The sequence below is a fragment of the Delphinus delphis genome, chromosome 16 (assembly GCF_949987515.2).
Source record: "Delphinus delphis chromosome 16, mDelDel1.2, whole genome shotgun sequence".
Lineage (NCBI taxonomy): Eukaryota > Metazoa > Chordata > Mammalia > Artiodactyla > Delphinidae > Delphinus > Delphinus delphis.
This window is the reverse complement of record NC_082698.1, coordinates 50394881-50407134: the sequence shown is the minus strand read 5'-3', so window position 1 is coordinate 50407134 and position 12254 is coordinate 50394881. Positions and strand designations below refer to the sequence as shown.

General features: G+C 36.2%; 1 protein-coding gene across 4 annotated transcripts in view; it reads left to right on the top strand.

The window, feature by feature from the left end:
• CCSER2 (coiled-coil serine rich protein 2) overlaps positions 1–12254 on the top strand; it is a 162448-nt gene that overhangs the window by 56224 nt on the left and 93970 nt on the right. For all 4 annotated transcript variants that reach the window (XM_060034671.1, XM_060034672.1, XM_060034674.1 and 1 more), the window contains exon 4: positions 11911–12001. In XM_060034671.1, coding sequence (XP_059890654.1) covers positions 11911–12001 — 91 coding nt within the window. The remainder of the gene's footprint in view (positions 1–11910; positions 12002–12254) is intronic.

Sequence of the window (12254 nt, the reverse complement as noted above, 5' to 3'; positions counted from 1 at the left end):
TTCAGGGTCTTTTGTGTTTCCACAAAAGATTAGTAGAATTATTTCTTCTAGTTCTATGAAAAACGCCATTGGTATTTTGATAGAAGTTGCATTCAATCTGTAGATTGCCTTGGGTAGTATGATTTTTTTTAACAATATTCTTCCAGTCCGTGAGGACATATATCTTTCCATTCGTTTGTGTCATCTTCAATTTCTTTCATCATTGTCTTACGGTTTTCAGAGTAAAAGTCTTATTCCTATGTATTTTATTCTTTTTGATGCAGTTGTAAATGGGATTTTCTTAATTTCTCTTTCTGATAGTTTGTTGTTAGTGTATAGAAATGCAGCAGATTTCTGTATATTAATTTTATTTCCTGACACTTCAGTGAATTCACTTATTCTGTTTTTTGGTGGTGTCCTTAGAATTTTCTATATATAGTATCATGTCATCTCCAAACAGTGACAGTTTTAGTTCTTACTTTCCATTTATTATTTCTTTTTCTTGTCTGATTGCTGTGTCTAGGACTTCTAATACTATGTTGAATAAAAGTGGCAAGAGTGGGCATCTTTGTCTTGTTCCTGATCTTAGAAGAAATGCTATCAACTTTTCACTACTGAGTATGATATAAGCTTTAGGCTTATCCTATATGGCCTTTATTATATTCTTTCTATACCCACTTTCTGGAGAGTTTTTATCATAAATGGATGTTGAATTTTCTCAAAAGCTTTTGCTGTATCTATTGAGATGACCATATGGTTTTTATTCTTCAATTTGTTAATGTGTTGTATCACACTGATTGATTTGCAGATATTGAACCATCTTTGCATCCCTGGGATAAATCCCACTTGATCAAGGTGTATGATCCCTGTAATGTATTGTTGAATTTGGTTTGCTAGTATTTTGTTGAGGATGTTTTCTTGTATTGCTATAAATTTCCTTCCTAGAACTGCTTTTGCTGCATTCCATAGATTTTGGAGCATTGTGTTTCCATTTTCATTTGTCTCCAGTTTTTTTTTTTCTTTCTTTCTTCTTTGATTTCTTCTGTGATCCAGTGTTTGTTTAGTAGCATATTCTTTAGCTTCCACGTGTTTGTGTCTTTTTCAGTTTTTTTTCTTGTAGTTGATTTTTAGTTGTCATAGTGTTGTGGTGGGAAAAATGCTTGATGTGATTTCAGTTTTCTTAAACTTGAGACTAGTTTTGTGGCCTAGTATGTGATCTATCCTGGAGAATGTGTTATGTGCACTTGAAAAAAATGTGTATTTTGCTCTTTTGGATGGAATGTCCAGTAGATAGCTATTAAGTTTAATGAGTCTAACACGTTCTTTAAGGCCAGTGTTTCCTTATTGATTTTCTGTCTGGATGATCTGTCTGTTGATGCAAGTGGGGTTTTAAAGTCTTCTTCTATTATTGTGTTACTGTCAATTTCTCCTTTTGTGTTTGTTAATACTTGTTTTATGTATTTAGGAGTTTTTCTCTTAAATTGTTATACTTTCACCTCCAGAATTTTTACTTTTCATTCCTTTATGTTTTATATCTTCACTGATATTCTGTACTTGGTTAAATATACTTTGCCTGAGGTTTGAGCATATTTAAGATAGTTGATTTAAAGCCTTTATTAAGTTCAGTGCTTGGGCTTCCTCAGGGATCATTTCTGTTAATTTTTGTTTTTTTTTCTGTGACTGGATGATACTTTCTTTGCAGGTCCCTAAGGTTTTGTTGAAAACTAGTCATTTTAAATATTTTAATATAGCAACACTGGAAATCATATCCTTCATCTTTCTTAGGGTTTGTTTTTGTTACTTTTTTAGGCTATAGCTGTTTTTTTAAAAAAAAATTTATTATTTATTTATTTTTAGTTGTGCTGGGTCTTAGTTGCAGCATGCAGGATCTTTGTTGTGGTATGCGGACTCTTAGTTGTGGCATGTGGGCTTCTTAGTTGCGGAATGTGAACTCTTAGTTGCAGCATGCATATGGGATTTAGTTCTCCAACCAGGGATTGAATGCAGGCCCCCTGCGTTGGGAGCATGGAGTCTTACCCACTGGACTACCAGGGAAGTGCCCCCTTTTTTTTTTTTTAGTGAATTTTCTAAACTATTTTTCCAAAGCCTCTCTTTTCATGTGTGGTCTATGAAGTGTGTGTTATTTTAGCTTGTGTTTATTTAGTGTTTTATGCAGAGATTTCCTTGAGTGCCAGATGGCAAATAAAAAGAAAGAAAAGAGGGCTTCCCTGGTGGCGCAGTGGTTGAGAGTCCGCCTGCCGATGCAGGTTCGTGCCCTGGTCAGGGAAGATCCCACATGCCGCGGAGCAGCTGGGCCTGTGAGCCGTGGCCGCTGAGCTTGCGCGTCCAGAACCTGTGCTCCGCAACGGGAGAGGTCACAACAGTGAGAGGCCTGCGTACAGCAAAAAAAAAAAAGAAAGAAAGAAAGAAAGAAAAGCAAAAAAGAGGGAGAGAGGAAGAGGAAGGGAATAAGGGAAAGAAGAAGAGAAGGAGGCAGAGAAACAACAAAGAATTAAAAGGAAGGAGAATTAAAAGATCTTACAGTCAAAATTAAAAAAAAAAACCCATTCAGTGTCTCTGTCTGCATATTGGCTCTGTGTTGGACCACTCCTTCAATCTTTAGCCTGACCATTTACAGTTCTACCTTAGCCTTCACTTGCTACTTTTTCTGGGCCTAGAGATCAGCCAGAGGTGAAAGCTTTGGGCTTTCTTAGGTCTTTACTGAGAATACATTCTGCCCTGGGCATTTTTGTGGCTTTCTAAATTTCCAACATACATGGCACTTTTGAATTACCTAATTTCCCAAAGAAATTCTCTCCCCAGCCTTTTTTCTCAGTCTTTTAGTATTCTATTATATCAACTATAATCTTTTGCCCCAGGGTGATTGTGGATTGTTTGACTTACAGTAGTTTTTGAGCAGTGCCCACAGCTTTTCTGCCTGAGTGAATTCCAAGTTGGGCAAAACAAAGAAAAGCACTTTGTGTTAGTTATTCATGTAACCCCAGACAGGTTAGAGCGGACAAACACAGTATTTCATGAATAAGTTTGCCACTGTGCCCTTTGGAACCAGGTAGCAGAGTCCCACACTGGGAACAAGGTCTACTTTAAAGTCTGCAGTCAAGCTGGGGAGGGGCATATGGGAAGGGCTGGTCTCAATGATAATTGGAATGCAAATTGTTACAGCAATTCTGGGAAATGGTTTAGCAGTTTCTTATCAAGTTAAACATAAACTCACTATATCACCGAACAGTCCTACTCACTTGGGTATTTACTCTAGAGAAATGAAATCCTATATTCACACAGAAACCTGTACATGAATGTTCGTAGTAGCTTTATTTATAATAACTAAAAACTGGAAAAACCAGTTTACTTCAGTGAGTAAATGGACGCACAAACTGTTACATCCATTTAGTGGAATGCTATTCACTAGTAAAAAGTAATGAGTTACTGATATATTCAATGATTTAGATTAATCATAAAGGCATTCTGCCGAGTGAAATAAACCAGTCCCAAAAGGTTACGTAGTGTATGATTGCAGTTATGACATTCTTAAAAAAAACAGCTGTAGTGATGGAGAACAGATCATTGTCTGCTAGGGGTGATGGGTGGGAGAGGGTGTAATTAAAACTGGATAGTACAAGGAAGTTTCTTTGGGTGAAGAAATTATGTGTCCTGATTATATTGGTGATTACACAAACTTATATGTGTTTTAAAATTCATAAACTGTATGCCAAAAGAAAAAATTAATTTTACTGCATGGTGATGAATACAAACTTGTGATGAAGTCCTTTATTTGCCAGAAACATTTAGGCTTTCTTCAGTGTATTACTGAAGGAGAAACTCGTTAAGGAAGCACTGGCCCACCATCTCACAGTTCACTCTTTTTGAATGGAAAAGCATTCTCAGAGACCGAGGAAGTTCTGTGGCACTTCTGCTCATATGTGTTTAGTCAGGGTTTTAATTCCAGTGAGATTTGTGGGAAGCCTCTGGAAGCCAGACAGTATACAGATTTATGTTTTCATTGTCATACTCCCAGCTAATCGCTGTGCTAGATCGTCTCCCAGGTATATGTGGATGTTGGCTTCCAACAAATGCAGGCTTGCCAGTGAGAGGAAGAGCCTGCCACCATCACAAACATGGAAGAGAAACACTTTGCCATGTTAAGCAGTCTCCATGCTTATATGGCTTCCTTTCTTCCTATAATAATGCATTTCCTAGAGTGTACAAATGACAGATTTCTACACTAGTGAAGAAAAATTATAATAATTTTTTTCTTATCTCTTTGCCTGAATCCTTTCTGAAAGGTCTAATAATATCTCTGATACTACTGTTCTCAAAATCTGATATTGGAGAAACAGAGACCTTCTATGGGAATGTGGGAAAAACTGTCTAAGACAGATATTAGAATCCAGTCTTCTCAGTCAGCATTGTGTCTCTTGTCAAACTCATTATTCAACAACTTTCAGTTGTCATCTATGTGGTAGTGACTCCCACACCTCAACTCCACTCCCCTGTATATTTAATTGTCTGGTGGACATGTCTTCTTAAAGATGCAGCAGGCATGTCAAAACTGTCAGGTTCTAATATTATTTATTAATTTTTTAATCTCCTATCACATCTGGTCATCCTTTTTTAGTACTTTATTTCAGTGAATGGGAATCACCCACCTGTTTCTAAATCCAGGAACCAAGGAGTCATTCATGGCTCTTTCTTTACTTCTTAGTTAACTTTGGTTCTTTAGATCCGAACCCCTCAGTGTGTCTTATAATTGCTATTCTTTCATTGTCACTGACACTAATTAATATCAGGCTGCTGTCATATGCCACATGGATTCTGCAGTAGCTACAAAACTGCTTTTTTTCCCCGATTTAAATCCATTGTCTACACTGTAACCAGAATAATGTTTCTTTAATGTAGATCTCAATTTGTCACTTCTTAAAACTCAACAGTCATATCCCTGTCATTGAGATACAGTCCAAACTCCTTAACATGGCTGAAATAGTTTTTCATGATGTAGATATATTTCTGTCCCTTCCCCTTACACTCTGTTTGAGTGTTGTCTTAGTTCTAGCTACTGTAACAAAATACTGTAGGCTGTGTGGCTTGAACAGAGACATTTATTTTTTACGGTTTTGGAGTCTGGAAGTCCTAGATCAAGGTGTTGGCAGATTCAGTTCCTAGTGAAGGCCCTCTTCACCTTTTAACAGAATCCTCACATGGTGGGGAGAGAGATTGTGTGCTCTGGTCTCTTTTGCTTCCTCTAAGGACACTAATCCCATGATCGGGTCCCCACCATCATGACCTTGTCTAAACCTAATTATCTCCCAAAGGCCATATTTCCAAATATCCTCATATTGAGGGTTAGAGCTTCAACATATGAATTTTGGGGGGATGCACACACAAACATTCAGTCCATAACAAGTGTTAATGAGCTACTTGAAGTTATTTGAATAGAGCAGATCAGCATACTATGTCCTGTAAGCGAAATTTGGCCAACCACCTGTTTTTTTCACAGCCTGAAAACTAAGAATGTTTTTTACACTTCCAGAGGTTACACTTTAAATGGTTATATAAGTACCTACATAATATACTTGATTTTCTCTGTAGACTTGCAAAATCTAAAATACTTTTCACCTTTTAAAAAAGTTTCTGCCAACGTTTGGAATAGATTATGCTTTTTGCTTCCTTGCCCTTACCATACTGTTTATGCAGAATATAGTCTCCTCTTCCACGTTCTAGAGGCTGAATTTGTTGTTTCTTAGGTTGTCTTGACTTGACTTTGTTTCATTTAAAACAATTTTATTTTATTTTATTAAAAAAATTTTTAAATTGTTAAATTTTTTGAACATCTTTATTGGAGTATAATTGCTTTACAATGGTGTGTTGGTTTTCTGCTTTATAACAAAGTGAATCAGCTATACCTATACATATATCCCCATATCTCCTCCCTCTTGCGTCTCCCTCCCACCCTCCCTATCCCACCCCTCTAGGTGGTCACAAAGCAAGGAGCTTATCTCCCTGTGCAATGTGGCTGCTTCCCACTAGCTATCTGTTTTACATTTGATAGTGTATATACGTCCATGCCACTCTCTCACTTCATCCCAGCTTACCCTTCCCCCTCCCCATGTCCTCAAGTCCATTCTCTGCATCTGTGTCTTTATTCCTGTCATGTCCCTAGGTTCATCAGAACCTTTTTTTTTTTTTTTAGATTCCATATATATGTGTTAGCATACGGTATTTGTTTTTCTCTGACTTCCCTCTCTATGACAGACTCTAGGTCCATCCACCTCACTACAAATAACTCAATTTAATTTCTTTTTATGGCTGAGTAATATTTTATTGTATATATGTGCCACACCTTTATCCATTCATCTGTCGATGGACACTTAGTTTGCTTCCATGTCCTGGCTATTGTAAAGGTTCACTGTAGAGCTGCAGTGAACATTGTGGTGCATGACTCTTTTTGAATTATGGTTTTCTCAGGGTATATGCCCAGTAGTGGGATTGCTGGGTCATATGGTAGTTCTATTTGTAGTTTTTTAAGGAACCTCCATACTGTTCTCCATAGTGGCTGTATCAATTTACATTCCCACCAATAGTGCAAGAGGGTTCCCTTTTCTCTACACCCTCTCTAGCATTTATTGTTTGCAGATTTTTTGATGATGGCCATTCTGACTGGTGTGAGGTGATACCTCATTGTAGTTTTGATTTGCATTTCTCTAATGATCAGTGATGTTGAGCATCCTTTCATGTGTTTGTTGGCAATCTGTATATCTTCTTTGGAGAAATGTTTATTTAGGTCTTCTGCCCATTTTTGGATTGGGTTGTTTGATTTTTTGGTATTGAGCCGCATGAGCTGCTTGTAAATTTTGGAGATTAATCCTTTGTCAGTTGCTTCATTTGCAAATATTTTTTCCCATTCTGAGTGTTGTCTTTTGGTCTTGTTTATGTTTTCCTTTGCTGTGCAAAAGCTTTTAAGTTTCATTAGGTCCCATTTGTTTATTTTTGTTTTTATTTCCATTTCTCTAGGTGGTGGGTTAAAAAGGATCTTGTTGTGATTTATGTCATGGAGTGTTCTGCCAATGTTTTCCTCTAAGAGTTTTATAGTGTCTGGCATTACATTTAGGTCTTTAATCCATTTTGAATTTATTTTTGTGTATGGTGTTAGGGAGTGTTCTAATTTCATTCTTTTACATGTAGCTGTCCGGTTTTCCCAGCACCACTTATTGAAGAGGCTGTCTTTTCTCCATTGTATATTCTTGCCTCCTTTGTCAAAAATAAGGTGACCATATGTGTGTGGGTTTATCTCTGGTCTTTCTGTCCTGTTCCATTGATCTATATTTCTGTTTTTGTGCCAGTACCATACTGTCTTGCTTACTTTAGCTTTGTAATATAGTCTGAAGACTGGGAGCCTGATTCCTCCAGCTCCGTTTTTCTTTCTCAAGATTGCTTTGGCTATTCGGGGTCTTTTGTGTTTCCATACAAATTGTGAAATTTTTTGTTCTAGTTCTATGAAAAATGCCATTGGTAGTGTGATAGGGATTGCACTGAATCTGTAGATTGCTTTGGGTAGTATAGTCATTTTCACAATGTTGATTCTTCCAATTCAAGAACATGGTATATCTCTCTATCTATTTGTATCATCTTTAATTTCTTTTATCAGTATCTTACAGTTTTTTGCATACAGGTCTTTTGTCCCTTTAGGTAGGTTTATTCTTAGGTATTTTATTTTTTTTGTTGCAATTGAATTTGTTTTAGATTGGCTCTGATTTGCCAAGATATATATCCATGTGATATACCCTCATGACACCTGGGAATACCATACTGTGAAGGAATTTTCTGTTTGAGGAGAGACATGTAAATTTGGAGGGTTGTTGTGACTTTGTTAAATTAACATTTGTTAAGTAGAGCCCCAAGGTGTTGTTTGGTGAGCCCCAATTCAACAAAAGACCACAAGGGAAATAGAAATAGAGAAGTTTATTACTCTCAGGTCCTGGAGGAAGTACATGGCATGCCTGCAGGGGCCATATGGGAAAACGTGGCATGCCTCGAGGAGCCATACAAGGGCAAACAGAGTGGCAGGAACCTGGGGCACATGCTTTTATTATTAGGGTCCATGGCTGGAGTGCTTTTAGGTTCTTGGGCTAAGGCTTGATTGGGCAGTTCAAACCAAGAAGTGCAGGGTTTTGGTAAGCTCAGCAGCGGTCTTATCTAAGGTTTCACAAGGGGCAGTCCCTGGGGGGCAGGGGAAACTGTTGCTCACAAGGGCTGCTGGAGAAGTCCTGTTAGGAATTTACATTTGCTTATGACTCTGGAACTGTTATCTAGGGCAGGCCCCTGCAGACTTCTTGGTCACACAAAATGGATGCCAGGGCAGCAATATCATTGAGTAGTTTAGCAAACTCTCAAGATAGGGATTGTCTTTTTACATGAATATATCATGTACCCAGAATTATGCCTTGCATATATTGGTTTTCATATGTGTTGAATTTTTGATGGTGTGTCTTGTGGTTGCCACATGGAGGCAGGATCAACTGCCCTCCCCCCAGATTTGTTCAGTGTCGAGAAAGATGGTGCCACACATGTAGCAAGAGAATGTGAAAACATTTATTATTCACATAGTGAGACTTTCTGGGAACACCAGGACAGACACCCAAACTAGTCCAGAATGGCTCGAGTGAAGAGGGGAGAGGCAGGTGGCTCTGGTTATTATTGTGGTTAGGGGATGGGCTGGGTTGAGGATTCCCACATGCAGGCTAGACTTGTGTGGTTTGAACTTCCCTGCTGTTGCTAAGGGAGGTTCACTGTTTTAAGTGTGAAGTTTTGCTTATTATAAAAGCAGTATGTTCTTATTACAAAATCAAAAAAAGTGTAGCAAGTCAAAATCAAAAGGAATACAAAGAACATAAGCGCATGTTGTCTCACATAGTGGAAAATAATAACAATTCTTTGGTTTATCACCATTCAGACATTTAAATGTATTTTACAGCATTAAAGATGAAGTCATATTGTACATATATAATTGCTTCCCCGCCCACCATTTTACAGAGCATCTTTCCATGTGTCTAGATAAATTTCTGAAATATCATATATAATGATTTATTGATGAGTGTTAACTTGAAGCATAAATGTGGATGGTTTTCCCTTTCTGTAACTATTGCTAACTGTGTCCCCCTTACTTTTCCATTGAGCCTTAGTAACTTCTCAAAGTGATACAATTTTTTGACCACTTTTGAATTCATTAGAACAGGCTCATTCCCATTCCCTAAGACTATGTTTTTAAATCTTTGTTATAAAATGAAACCTACAGAAAACCCTACAAAACATATGTAGAGTTTAATTAGTTATTAAAAGTTGAACACCTTTTTGGCAGTGGTGACAGTGCTCCTTTTGCTGACTGGTGCTTCTCAGCAAGCCCTACTTTGGACTTAGAAAATGAGGTTCTATTGCCTTTGATTCTTTGCTGTGTCTTTAGTTGTCAGATTTGGCCTGGGGTGCCCAACATCATCTTGTTTCACACATATTCATACAAATAGCCAAACGTTTTTAATTGAAGATATGATTTTAGGAGTAAAATTATATAAGTTATAATACTTACTGCAGAAAATGAGAAAATACAGGTACTCTAATCAAAAAAAAAAGAAGAAGAAAAAGAAAAATCTCAGAATCCTAAAATAGTTAACCTGTGTTTTGGTTTTCCTCTAAGTTTTTTCCAATGCATATTATACAGTTTTTTTTAATAAAATGGATAATTCTGTATGTGCTGTTTTAGAGACGTGATTTTTTTTTTCCAGTTAACATGTAGGCCTTTTCAGTGGAAGAAATGTATCTTTTATTTTAAGATGAAAAACATCTTGTGTTCATACTGATACTTCCCACTTATACTCAGGAACATAGCATAGAATTTTTACTTAATTTCATTGTTTTTTACATCTTTATTTTCTTTTTCCTGAGATGAGAATCCATTTTTCAGCAAATACCAATATACACAAGTCTCAGAATAACAACACCATTATTACCATCTGTAATGTGATTACTGAAAATAGTTTGAGGATTTTTTTCCCCCACTTGAAATAGTTTCTCTCTGAGTGTTATACCATCAACCTGATATACAGATTCATTTATTTCAATTTAATGTTGACATATAGGGATTTGTTGAAACATTATTTGTAAGAGCAAAAGATTGGAAACAAACTAGTCCGTATTTTTCCCCAATTAACATCTTTCTATGTCTGTAAATACATTTTTATTACCTTTTTTTAAGAACAACATCATATTCTGTTGTATGACTATATCGTACTTCCTGTTTAACCATTTTTCTGTTGTTGGACATTTAGCTCATTTCTACTTGTTTTGCCATTCTGTCCAATGCTACAATAGCCACACTTATACATATATTTTTTGCATTTGTCTGTTTCTAAGGGATAAATTATTAGGAGGGAAGACTTTGCCTTTTTCAAAAAGGCTTTAGCTAAATTTTAACAACAAAGGCTTTAGCCTCCAGATGGTTTGTATGGATACTAGATTCCTCTAAATCATGATAGATCCACATTGGTGTGGTAGCATTCTTTCCTACATTGTATTTATTGGCCGTTTATTTTCTATTTATTTTGTGAATTGTCCATTATGGCCTTTGGCAGTTTTTTTTTTCCATATTCATTTTTTTCCTTGATTTTTTTAGGAAGACTGTTTTAAGAACAGCAAATATTTCATAATGGAAAGAGGTTCTGTGAAATAACTTTTTCTTATGCCAAGGTTAAATAATTATGCAGCTTTTTTGTTCATTTTAAATAATAACAATTATTCCAGTTACTCTTAGTTCTCAGTGGATCCTGGAAGGAAGGCCCAACACAAAATTGAAAAGATTTGTGTGGAATATCCAATACAGGAAACACTTCTAATTTTATTCATATTATCTGTAATAAAGTAGATATTCCCCTTCTGTGAGTGTTTTTCAAGGTCATAATCTCTCAGTCCCATTTAAAGATTTGTGAATTTGTGATCTTTTTACTTGTATATACTAAGGCAAGATTTTGCAGTATTAGATCAGTTTTTGGACTGGAGGGATTCACTAGTGGGCTATAGGTCAAACTGAGTTCATTACCTTAAACTTAGTTTTTGTTTATTTAGTTATTTAGACTTCAGAATAAGAGTCTTCTAAAGCAAAACAGTACTTTTCTAAGGATAGATAACAGCTAACAAGATTGCAAATAGAACCCAGGAGGGACTGCTTATAACCAATTTGAGTAGTCCAGTCCTACTGTAGAGAAAGAACAAATTAAGATAAACCAAGGAAGCAGTAGTGGTGCTGAAAGTAGTAGTAGCATCGGTGTTTGGCTCAGGAAAGGAAATGTAATAATGACATCATTAAAGACTCACTTCATTAATTTATGTAAGTAGTCAGATCCCTAGAGATAATAAAATACCACCTCCCACACCAAATATGAATACATCCTGTGAGATTGTTTACCATTTTTGATTATTCATGTTATTAGGGAAGTTGTTAAAAGCGTGGACTCGGGAGATTGACCTCCTGTTGTTCACATTCTATTTTGGCCAGGGATTTAGATTTTCTGTGCATTAGTTTCATCATGTATAATATGGAGATTATACTAGTCACTAAATCATAGTGAAGACTGAAGAAATCAATATCTGTGAAGTGCTTAGAACAATATCTTGCAGATAGTGAGCACTGTGTAAGTTTTTAAAAATACAAATAAAAATTACTGGTGGGGAAGAAGACTAGGAAAAGGATGTTACAAATAGCTTAACCAAGTAAACCAGTTGAATCTATTTTTTTTTTAATTTTATCTTTAAAATCTATTCTTAACCACACAAACATTGAGTAAAATAAGATTCTCATATAGTGATGTTTGAAAATAATGATTACACTGAGCTAGGTTATAGCATTTTTTCTGCTTTTGTTTACAGGATATTCTGAATAATCTTGAATCATGTGACCTTGAGGATGATGACCTTATGCTTGATGTGGATCTGCCTGAGGATGCACCTCTTGAGAATGGTAGGGGGGACAATATTGAACCTTCAGAAGTATATAGTTGAGCTACTTGACTACATCCAATTTGGTATTTGTTATTTACAGACTTCCTTATCTCTATGGTGGTAGCCTTTTCAGGCTGAGAATTTATCATAAGTGATGTTAAACAGGTTCTTTTGCAAAATTATTTAAATGTTTAAAACCTGACTTTGTAGGTCTTACGTATAACTGTATGATCCAATAAGATTGTATACCTATATCCTAAAGTATCTGGTAG